This window comes from Lampetra planeri, chromosome 31 (assembly GCF_965212315.1).
Source record: "Lampetra planeri chromosome 31, kcLamPlan1.2.h2, whole genome shotgun sequence".
NCBI classification, from domain to species: Eukaryota; Metazoa; Chordata; class Hyperoartia; order Petromyzontiformes; family Petromyzontidae; genus Lampetra; species Lampetra planeri.
Window position 1 is genome coordinate 11,676,542 of NC_136137.1, and position 12,022 is coordinate 11,688,563.

Consider the following 12,022-nt stretch of genomic DNA (forward strand, 5'->3'; position numbering starts at 1 on the left):
GTTATTAGCTTTGTGTCACGTAGAGATTTGTTGCCTGCAGCCGATGCTCCTCGCGTTGACGACACACGCGATGAATGCTGCTGGCCGAAGTTCGTCTGGAAGCCGGTAGCCGTGTGGGGTGGCGTGCTCAGCTTGGGCCATGGTACAAGCAGCGAATCGGGGGACCCCCTGTCTACTTTCCCTCTGTAGCTGCCCCGCACCTGGGCCCGGTGCTATCAACCCCTCCGATTAGTACGGTTGGCTACGTATGGTGCGAAAGACGTTCAACATGTATACATGCATACACTGCAGTCATGCCTAATAGTTACTCCGCTGGCCCATGGGCTGATGGACCAATTATACTGAGAACTCGAGGAATGACCACCATAGAGATGGAGCGATGACGCTGGAAAGGCAGCCAGAGTCGGCGCCAACATTTGCCCAGCTCCGTTGGCCGTGCTGCCATAACACGCTGGGCGTAAGCCAGCGAGCGTGTGATGGTGACCTCAACGCCCACAGGCAGGGATGCCGTTTGATGCGTTTGATAGATCCGCTGACTTTCGCCTCCCATCGTTGTAGATAACAGGGACACGTGTGAGCGTAGCCACCAGTGCCGGCCATTGGTATGGTGGTGTGGTTTGATGTAGATGTCCGGTGGCGGTGATGTTACATGTGGTTTACCCTCCGTGCTCCCCCTGTCTTTTCCCGTGTGTGCTGGCAGTGAGCGAACGAGTGGCATCCGTGTGGAGCCATGAACAAGAGCTATTACGACATCTTGGGCGTGGCGCGCGGCGCCAGCCCCGATGAGATCAAGAAAGCGTAAGAGACGCATTGACAACACCGCACAGCCACCACTCACATCACCACCACCACCACCACACAACTACCATTCACATCACTCAGCATCACCACCACCACCACACAGCTACCATTCACATCACTCAGCATCACCACCACCACCACACAGCTACCATTCACATCACTCAGCATCACCACCACCACACAGCTACCATTCACATCACTCAGCATCACCACCACCACCACCACACAGCTACCATTCACATCACTCATATCACCACCACCTCCGCACAGCCTCCATTCACATCACCACCACCACCACTCATCACCACCACCACACAGCCTCATTCACATCACTCAGCATCACCACCACACAGCCACCATTCACATCACCACCACCACTCATCACCACCACCACACAGCCCCATTCACATCACTCAGCGTCACCACCATACAATGTGGTGGGTGAGTTGGGCGAGGTGGGTTGCGCCCCATCCTCTGTCGGATGCTGAGAAGCAGCTTTGTGCCGTCGTCTCTAATTGGCGTCTGCAGTGGCCGCTGTGTTCTGACGCCCCCACAAAGCCTTTAAGTCGGCTCCAATGTGTGCGGAATGCGGCCGCCAGAGTTCCAATCTTAGCACGCGCATTACGAGCCCACAGCTCGAGTTAATTTTCCGCCTGCCGATCAAGTTTTTGGTGGAGTTCAACATCTCCCTCCTCCTAGTAACCCACAAGGCCCCCAATGGTGCCGCTCCAATACACATTCGCGAATCTTCTCTATCTTCGAGTTCCTGAGCCCTGCGACCCCGTGATGCCGCCGCCGCTGTCGTGCGTGCCGAGGTCCGCGAGACGTTTGGTTCGCCGAGCGTCTCCGCTCGTGCGCGTCCCCCACAGTTGGACGCGTCCCTTCTCAAAGGCCTTTCCACTTCCTCCGAAGGCGATCTTTAGCTGTTGGGTTTTGTCTGGTGGGGCGTTCTCATCACGCCTGCCTTGTGTGGTTTTTATGGGGCGTTCACTGCGGGGTTTTATGAGTAAGTAATTTTAATTGCTGCTTCTAGTTCTGTACGGTACCTTGCGACCTCCGCGGTGAAAGGCGCTTTGCGAGTGAAGTGTGAACCGCTTTCTTCGTTGATGTATTTTCACGAAAACTGCCAAATCCTAAACCGATGTCTTATCAACATTGACACACAGCTCACCAGTGTGCCCAGATGTTCATAGTTTTGGGAAGGATTTCCGCCAAAGTACGTCTACATTTTTTTATTAATCGAAATAAAAAGAAAGTAACGTTACGCTGCGACGAGTACTTTGGGAGAACACGTACTCACGCGTGCGCATTTTAACTCCCGAGGCCTAACGTCGTACCCGCCTCGCTCATGCATGCGTGCTTCGTGCATTTTTATTTTGTTAAAATATCTCACCATCGTTTGCCGCGGCGTGTCGAGTGACAGACGCATAGCCGCCCGATACGCCATGGCTTGCGCACGCGTGCACGCACACACCTCATTGTGCAGTCAGATCTTCGAACGCACGCGTGCACGCACACGCCTCATTGTACAGTCAAATCTTCGAACGCAACAGATGCTTGCTTGACGTGCTCTCCTTGCCAGCTACGGCGTCGGTGCTCGTCAGATTCTCTCGGCACGTTCATATTTTGCCTCTGGCCGTTGCACGAAGCTGGCGAGCGTGCGCGCGGCTCCGCTGATGGATGCCGCCCAGGACAAGCGTCTGCCTCGCGCTCTCTCCTGGCACGATGTTCTCGTGACGTTCTCTCGACGTTCTCTCAACTACCCGATCAGACCCCCCCCCCGCTCGTTAAACGCCGAAAACACCTCTCAACAACAACAACACACCCACTCGCCACACTACAGGTCACAACAACAACAACACACCCACCCATTCAACCACATTACAGGTCACAACAACAAAGACAAAGATCCCCCGTATAACCTTAACAGGCTGTTGGGGCAAGTTATGTTAGCGAGCACCTATGAAGGCCGACATAGCGCACGAGGGGGTGGGTGGCGAGCACCATGCCCAGCGGCCTTTGTCTCCCTAGTGGCGATGTTTACACACTGCACCATGTACTCATTTGAGGCCGAGTCGATCTAGGGGAGGCCCAGGACAGTTCAGATAATTGTCACTGGTGTTGGCCCTGAGCGGGAATCGAACTCGGGTCATCAGGTTCGTGACGCGGTGCACTAACCGCAACAGTACAGCTTCCCACAAGACACTTACCCACCCATTCAACCACACTGCAGGTCACAACAACACACCCACCCACTCGCCACACTGCAGGTCACAACAGCAACACACCCACCCACTCAACCACACTGCAGGTCACAACAATACACCCACTCAACCACACTGCAGGTCACAACAACAACACACCCACCCACTCAACCACACTGCAGGTCACAACAACAACCCACCCACCCACTCAACCACACTGCAGGTCACAACAATACACCCACTCAACCACACTGCAGGTCACAACAACAACACACCCACCCACTCAACCACACTGCAGGTCACAACAATACACCCACTCAACCACACTGCAGGTCACAACAACAACACACCCACCCACTCAACCACACTGCAGGTCACAACAACAACAACACACCCACCCACTCAACCACACTGCAGGTCACAACAACAACAACACACCCACCCACTCAACCACACTGCAGGTCACAACAACAACACACCCACCGACTCAACCACACTGCAGGTCACAACAACAACAACACACCCACTCACCCACTCGCCACACTACAGGTCACAGCAACAACACCCACCCACTCAACCACACATGCAGGTCACAACAACAACAACACACCCACCCACTCAACCACACTGCAGGTCACAACAACAACACACCCACCCACTCGCCACACTGCAGGTCACAACAACACACCCACTCAACCACACTGCAGGTCACAACAACAACAACACACCCACTCAACCACACTGCAGGTCACAACAACACACCCACCCACCACCCGTCCACTCGCCACACTGCAGGTCACAACAACAACAACACACCCACCCACTCGCCACACTGCAGGTCACAACAACAACAACAACACATCCACCCACTCAACCACACTGCAGGTCACAACAACAACAACAACACACCCACTAAACCACACTGCAGGTCACAACAACAACAACACACCCACACATCCCATTGCCACACTGCAGGTCACAACAACAACAACAACACACCCATCCACTCGCCACACTGCAGGTCACAACAACAACAACACACCTAATCACACTGCAGGTCACAACAACAACAACACACCCACCCACTCACACTGCAGGTCACAACAACACACCCACCACTCGTCCACTTGCCACACTGCAGGCCACCTCTCTTCTCTCTCTGCTTCTTCCCTCACACTGCTCCACTCTGAAATTCCCTCTACCCATCATCATCGCCAGCGTCTCATGCCCTTAAATGCGTTCACTCTGCATCTAGTACAACTCCGACAGTGCTGTCTGTTGCTGACCACTTGACGTGTTGGGCCTTGGGGTCGGTGCTCGGAGACTGTGTTTAAACAAAGAGAAGGAGAGGTGTTCGCTCTCTCGTGTCTGTGTGGAACACTCAGGGACCCTCCTTAGGAGACCGCTGTAGCTGGATAGTCACTCACGCGCCCTTTCGATTTCGTGACGCGCCCAGTTTTTCCTTTCACTCTCGGAGACCGGGAAACAACGATTTGGCGGCGCTGGAAACCACAGATGAGCATTGAGGGCGGCCACAACTGGCGTCAACAATTTCCCAAGCTCTGTGGTCCTATTTTGGGGTGTTTGGCCAACTCCATTATCGGGTGCTCGTACACGCGGGAGGAAGCCCCTGCGTGCGAGGGGACGGAGTCGTACGCTCAATCTCAGCACAGATGGGAACGAGTCCCACTTGCTGTGCTGACGCCATCATACCCTGGCCGTAAGCGACCTCGACGCCAAAGTGTGTGCGTGTGTGATCCACCAACCCCCACTGCTTGCACGGTGCTACACGACTGGCCATATGCTGCGTAGCCGGCCATGCCCGGCTGAAGGCGACAACGCTCGCTGCTACCACCCTCGCACTGCCCCTCCTGCTGCGCCTCCCCCATTCCCCCCATCCCCGCCCCCCGTGGCTGCGTGCTTGTGTTTGTCCGGGGAACCGTGTTCAATGCGTGTGGGAGGCCCCACAGCCTCTTGCACGGCTCACCGCTCGGGGCAGTCTTCATACCAGAGCCAATCGCTCGCTTCCCCTCGCACGATTGCCCACTTTCTCTCTCGGCCATCGTTCACCACTTCCACTTGCGCGTTCACTCGCTCGCCTGCCCACTCGCCCACCCTCTTCCCACTCATTCGCTCGCCCTCATTGCTCGCATTCACTAACTCCGCCAACGCACTTACTACTACTCCTTCAACGATCCACTCGCCCAGCCACCCTCTCATCCACCCATTCACTCACCCAGATGACCGACTCGCTCACCCACTCGCCCAACCTCACCCCACTCATTTACCTCTACTCATCTCCCACTAACAATCATTGACCATACTACCTATGCAGCCACTCGCTCACCAATTCACCCGCCACACTGAGCGACTAACTCGCTCGCCTACGTCAGAAGCTTCACTCTGGCATTACTTCTTCAGTAATTCCTGGCTCTGCGGAGTTGCGCTGGCTCCTGACCGATCAGTGCGTGACAGTCGTCTACAGCTTTGCCTTCACCTTATCTTCAGAGGCATGGGCCTCCTCGTGTGTCATTTTTGCTTCCCCCCCGACAGCGGAAATGCCGCTGGCGTGCCAGCGACGGACAGCAACACGCGTGACGCGATGGGTCGGTGCGCGCGTGCGAGCCGGCCGTCGCTCGGCGGGCCATCCCGTCGGCTCTCCGGGAGGGTGTCGGTGGGCCCCGCGTCGGTGTCGGTGGGCCCCGCGTCGGGGCCGGCGCGCTCGAACGCGGGGCAGTCATCGTGACGATGGGAGGAGTTCTGGTTAACACTCGCGCTCGCTCCCTTGCTGCCACCCTCCCTCGTGCTCACACTCGTGCTGACGGTCGGATTTTGCGTCGTGTGAATTTTCAGCTACCGCAAGCTCGCGCTGAAATGGCACCCGGACAAGAACCCGGAGAACAAGGAGAATGCCGAGAAGCAGTTCAAGGAGATCGCGGAGGCGTACGAGGTCCTCTCTGACGGTGAGCGCCCCGAATAACAACAACAACAACCGGAGTTCGCTCGTTAACACGCAGCACGGGATCTCAGCCAGAGTATCGCACTTCGTTGCCTTCTGTATGTGTACATACGTATGTTTGGAGAACCTGTTTCGCACCGTATGTAGCCAACCTGGCGGGAACAGTCCGTGTCGATAAATCTACGAGGTCAGAATGACTTCCTGGTTTTTATTCTGGCTTCCTGGGCCTTGTCCTGAAGATGCTGCTAGCGAACCATCGTGTTTGCTCAGTCTTGTTGTGAGAATCGCTCTCGAACCCAAACCCATGGTGAGGGATCCAAGACAAGTTTATAACAATTTAATAATGTTTGTCTATGTCGGTGGGTGGAACGTTCTTACGACGCAAATTTGGCCAGGTCGTCACACGTGGCCTCGCCCAAAAAGCGCTTTACGAGCCGTAGTTTACTCCTGGTCACTCTCTGGGGGAAGCCTCCGCGAGTCTGAAGTGAAGACTCCTGTCGGCTGCACCGGAGCCACTGGGTTTACCATGAGCCTCATCGCCCCCTACTGCGGGACAGCTGGCAATAACCCTCCTAGTAGCTTTGAGACTCGGTGAGCGAGGCTGTGCTGGGCAAGCGATCGCGATCGGGGTCGTGAGCGATGCTGCGTCGATGTGGTCTCGTGGCCGATGGTGACCGCGGTGGCGTCCCTGTGGTGTCGCAGAGAACAAGAGGGAGACGTACGACCGCTACGGCAAGGCAGGGCTCACGGCGCGACTCGGTGAGCAGCCACAGCCGCCCTCTACGGACCAACGCTCACCACACCACCGCACTCACCACGCACCTCACTCACCACACCGCACTCGCCTACACACTCACCACACACTACACTAACGTACACACTCACCACACACCACAATCACCTACACACTCACCACACACCACACACACCTACATACTCACCACACACCACACTCACCTACACCCTCACCACACACCACACTCACCTACACATTCACCACACACCACACTCACCTACACCCTCACCATACACAGCACTCACCTACACACTCACCACACACCACACTCACCTACACCCTCACCACACACAGCACTAACCTACACACTCACCACACACCACACTCACCTACACCCTCACCACACACCACACTCACCTACACCCTCACCACACACCACACTCACCTACACTCTCACCACACACCACATTCACCACACACCACACTCACCACACACCACACTCACCTACACACTCACCACACACCACACTCACCTACACACTCACCACACACCACACTCACCTACACCCTCACCACACACTGCACTCACCACACACTCACCACACACCACACTCATCTACACACTCACCACACACCACACTCACCTACACACTCACCACACACCGCACTCGCCTACACACTCACCACACACCACACTCACCTACACCCTCACCACACACCGCACTCGCCTACACACTCACCACACACCGCACACAACCCTTCAGTATAAATAAACATTGACCGCATCCGCGACGCCAATTCCACCTCCCGCTGTGATGGCGCGACCCTGGCTGAGGAGATGTGGAAGTGATTTGTGAGTGGAGAAGCGATGTTGCTGATCCTGCTGATCCTGCTGATGATGCTGACAATACTGCTGACGATGTTGACGATGCCCATGTGTGTGTGTGCGCGCAGGGGGCGGTGGGTCAGCCAGCCCCAACATGGGCGGGTTCCACTTCACGTTCCGCAACCCGGATGATGTCTTCCGAGAGTTCTTCGGTGGCCGCGATCCCTTCGCCGAATTCTACGGTGAGCGGCGCGCCCCGGCGCGGTGTGGCCAAAGTGTCGGCCGTGGCGGTCGCCCCGGCCTGGCACGGCACTCCACACGGCGGTTAGATGGCCATCGCCATCATGCGCTGGCCAGCAGGGACGTGGGCGCCCGCTGGGACGTGAGGTCTGCGGGGAGGCAGGGGGACGGGTGGACACGGGGGATGCAGGAGCCAGCGGGCACGCAGGGAGACGCGGGGCGATGAGGGGCACTCGGTTTTACCGGCGCTATTTGACCGTCGTTGGTCTCGCCGAAAGAGGGATGCGTTCACGCTGCCGTGGCGGTGTTTGTAAACAACGACAGACTGAGCGTGAAACGTGGAGGCTCAACTCGCGAACGCTGCTGCTCCCGTTGCCGTGGCGGCTCCAGGCCTCCTCTTCCCCCCCCCCCACCTGCGTGCGACCACTTTCGCGCGGCGCACCCCGAGATGCGCCGTCACGATTAGAAGCGGCCGTTTGGATTGGGCCTGCGAGGCAGTGCCCCGCGGGAACTATCATCTTAATAATAATTGTACGTCTCGGGATGTAACCGTGTCTGGGGGCCGCTGTCCTAGCGAGGCGTGGGTGGGGGGTAGCAGGAGGTGGCATTAATGAGGAGGTCTTCGTGAGAAACACGGAGCGTGTTGATTGGGCGCCACGGTTGGGAAATGTTAACTCCTTAGCCAGGTATACAGGAGGTTGTGGGTTCCCTCCCGACGCTGACGCCTGTATATTTGGAGTTTGCGTCTCCTCTCTCCCCTTGATCACGTGAATTTTTTTCCAGGGCCTCCGGTTTTTCCCTCCACATTTAAAAGATAGTTTAGTTCATAGTTTGATGAGGTGACGAGGGTGGTGGAGCAGAGTACGGATCAGAAGCCCGCGACGGTGAAAGCTAATCCGCTGACTGACGCCACTTGTAGCCCGAGAAGAGGAAGGGGATGGAAACTCAGCTCTGATTAAATCTCCCGCTGTGACGCGCTCCCCACGCTCTCTCTCCCTCTCCCCCTTCATCCCCTCCTCGCGCGGGCGCATGCCCCCCCCCTCGCCCCCACAGAAGACTTCCACGACGCTCCGCGCTTGCGGGGACAGGAGCGCAGCCGCAGCCACGGATTCTTCTCCTTCCCCTCGTTCGGAGCCTTCCACACCACCTCCTCCACCTCCTTCGACTCCGGTGAGCGCGCCCAGCCACCCGCTCACCCCTCGCTCACCCGCACGCCACTCGCTCACCCACTCATCTGCACTCACTCGCACAACAACATGATCAACAACAATAACCGCCATTCAGCACTAAGTGGCGGTGATGTCACAACGGCACTTGTGCCATGCTAGCCGCACTTTGAGGTCACTTAATGTGTCCAAGGCCCACTGGTAGGAGGTCGAAGACCCAGACCCAGGTGCCATGGGTCGACTGACTGCGATGGCTGGCTGTTCAACCACCTGTCCTCTCCACTGTGCCAACTTGCTGCTTTGTAGCCGCCCGGCACTCTGCTCGTTGTTGAGAGCGTCGCTCCTATGCCCTACGCTGTTGATGGAGGGCGACTGCCTCCAGCTGCCCAGTAGCATCCTTCACGAGCCTCTTCCATAGAGGTACCAGTCATCGGCAAGTCCAGTTGGCTCCACATCCTCGTGTACTACATAAGTACGTGTCTTCTCTCGTCCGTGCCGTGCCCATCTAGCCCCCTCTATCCAGCCCAACAGAAGCTGTTTAGGCATTCGGTGACTGGGCATGCGGGCTATGACTCAGCCAGTACTCTCGCTTGCCAGAGGAGCTCACCAGTGTGAATATGTTCAGATCTCAAGTAACTATGAGCTCCTCACACAATTCAGTCTGGTTAAACCCAGGATGGATCATAGGCAGGCCAGCCTGAATGTTTCAAACTGGCACAAGATGTGTTGCCTCAGAGAGGTCCACGTTTCGCAAGCATAGAGAAGGGAGCGCATAACTCTGGCCGAAAAGACCCGGAGGTTCGTGTGGACGGACAGACCAGGTAGCTTCTCCACCGCGTTATGCTGCTGATAAAATATCTTGGAGGTCGTGGATTCGATCCTGTATATTTGGAGTTTGCATGTTCTCCCCATGGCCACGTGGATTTTTTTCCGGGTCTTCCAGCTTTTCCCTCCACTTTGAGTATTTGTCTGCTATAAATTTCCACATGATAAGCCAGTTAGCACTATCATTTGTAGCCAGGTAGCTTCTGGCTAGCTCGGTGGGCTTTATCTGGTAATTAAAATCGTTTTAGTAACTGCCCCATCATTCATGGGGAGTTGAGGGGGGGGAGCGTTTGACACGAAAAAACCAGGCAGGTTCAGCAGCAAAGCCTCCAACTCCTCAGAATGAGCAACAATTACCCATCATCGGCATACATAACATGGTTGACCAATCGGGATCCATCCCTTGACCGCACCCGGGCATCAAACAGTCTCCCATTGTAGCTGTACCAGATAGGAATTCCTCTCGTACACCCATGGACAGTTTCTAGAACTATGTGATTGAAAAATACGTAAAATAATGTGGGAGCCAGGAGAGATATCCCTGTTGCATCCCAAGGTGAGCGGGGAATGGCTCCGACTCCCGGCCACACAACTTTATCTGGGCCTGCCCACCATCATGATGAAGGCCTTTAATTATTGTGAGCAGAGAGTCGGGGACCCCAAAAGCATAAAGAACAACCCAGAACCCTGGCCTATCGAAGGCACCATTGGCCTTGTTTCGCAGTTTCCTGCCCCGAGTGGAAGACTGTCCACTCCTTATGTTGACCGGAGCCAGAACCAGTCCACCAGACATCCCGAATTCCACAGAGGTCCAGGCAGTGCTGCTCCATCTCCCGACAGAGGAGTGGCATCCCATCCTCTGCAGCGAGCGTTCAGGCATTCCACGTGGCCAACCGCAGTGGTTTCCTGTCCCTGGAGGAACCCCAAGTTGGGGGGGGGGTGTGGAGGGGGGTGGAGGGGGGTTCACTCTTGCTCAGCTATAGACGCTTGTCCCCCTGGGGCCCCCAGCAAAGCTGAGTTTGGTGTTTCCACCGTGGTGTTTGGTCGGAATAGTGCCAGGTGAGGGGGTGGGTGGACAACACCAAACCCGGCTGCCTTTGTCTTCCTCTTGATGATGTTTACACATCACAACAGGAACTTATTTAAGGCTGAGTCGACGCCACTCACCCACTCGCTCACCTGCATGCCGCTCTCTCGTCCGCTCAACCACACACCACTCGCTTACTCCCTCACCCGCACACCACCCACCCACACTTGTACTGTGTCGGCACCGTGCATGTACTGTGCGTGTGTGTGTGTGCTGTGTGTGTAGGCACCGTGTATGTAGTGTGCATGTGTGTGTGCTGTATGTGTGTGCTGTGCGTGTAGGCACCTTGTGGGCAACGTGTATGTGCTGTGTGTGTGCTGTGTGTGTGTATGTACTGTGTGTGTGTGCTGTATGTGTATGTACTGTGTGTATGTACTGTGTGCTGTGTGTGTGCTGTTTGTGTATGTACTGTGTGTGTGCTGTTTGTGTATGTACCGTGTGTGTGCTGTATGTGTATGTACTGTGTGTGTGCTGTACGTGTATGTACTGTGTGTGTGCTGTATGTGTATGTACTGTGTGTGTGCTGTACGTGTATGTGTGTGTACTGTGTGTGTGTGTACTGTGTGTGCTGTGTGTGTGCTGTATGTGTGTGCTGTATGTGTGTGTGTGCTGTATGTGTATGTATGCTGTGTGTGTGCTGTGTGTGTGTACTGTGTGTGTGCTGTATGTGTATGTACTGTGTGTGTGTGTGTGTTCTGTGTGTGTGTTGTATGTGTGTGTGTACTGTATGTGTATGTACTGTGTGTGTGCTGTATGTGTGTGCTGTATATGTGTGTGTACTGTGTGTGTGTGTGCTGTATATGTGTGTGTACTGTGTGTGTGTGTGCTGTATATGCGTGTGTACTGTGTGTGTGTGTGCTGTATATGTGTGTGTACTGTGTGTGTGCTGTATATGTGGGTGTACTGTGTGGGTGTGTGCTGTGTGTGTGCTGTTTGTGTATGTGCTGTGTGTGTGTGCTGTTTGTGTATGTACTGTGTGTGTGCTGTATGTGTATGTACTGTGTTTGTGTGCTGTACGTGTATGTGTATGTACTGTATGTGTGCTGTACATCTATGTACTGTGTGTGTGCTGTATGTATATGTACTGTGTGTGTGTGTGCTATACGTGTATGTGCATGTACTGTGTGTGTGTGTACTGTGTGTGCGTGTGTGCTGTATGTGTGTGTACTGTGTGTGCG

At 55.4% G+C, this 12,022-nt stretch overlaps 1 protein-coding gene across 2 annotated transcripts in view; it reads left to right on the forward strand.

The window, feature by feature from the left end:
* LOC144729228 (dnaJ homolog subfamily B member 6-B-like) overlaps nt 1-12,022 on the forward strand; it is a 64,603-nt gene that overhangs the window by 21,594 nt on the left and 30,987 nt on the right. The window contains exons 2-6 of one of the 2 annotated variants that reach the window (XM_078609321.1): nt 701-798; nt 5,859-5,968; nt 6,667-6,723; nt 7,655-7,768; nt 8,823-8,936. In XM_078609321.1, the coding sequence (XP_078465447.1) occupies nt 731-798; nt 5,859-5,968; nt 6,667-6,723; nt 7,655-7,768; nt 8,823-8,936 (463 nt within the window). In that variant the 5' untranslated portion in view covers nt 701-730. Of the gene's footprint in view, nt 1-700; nt 799-5,858; nt 5,969-6,666; nt 6,724-7,654; nt 7,769-8,819; nt 8,937-12,022 lie in introns of both variants that reach the window. The other variant, XM_078609320.1, reaches the window with a different exon arrangement.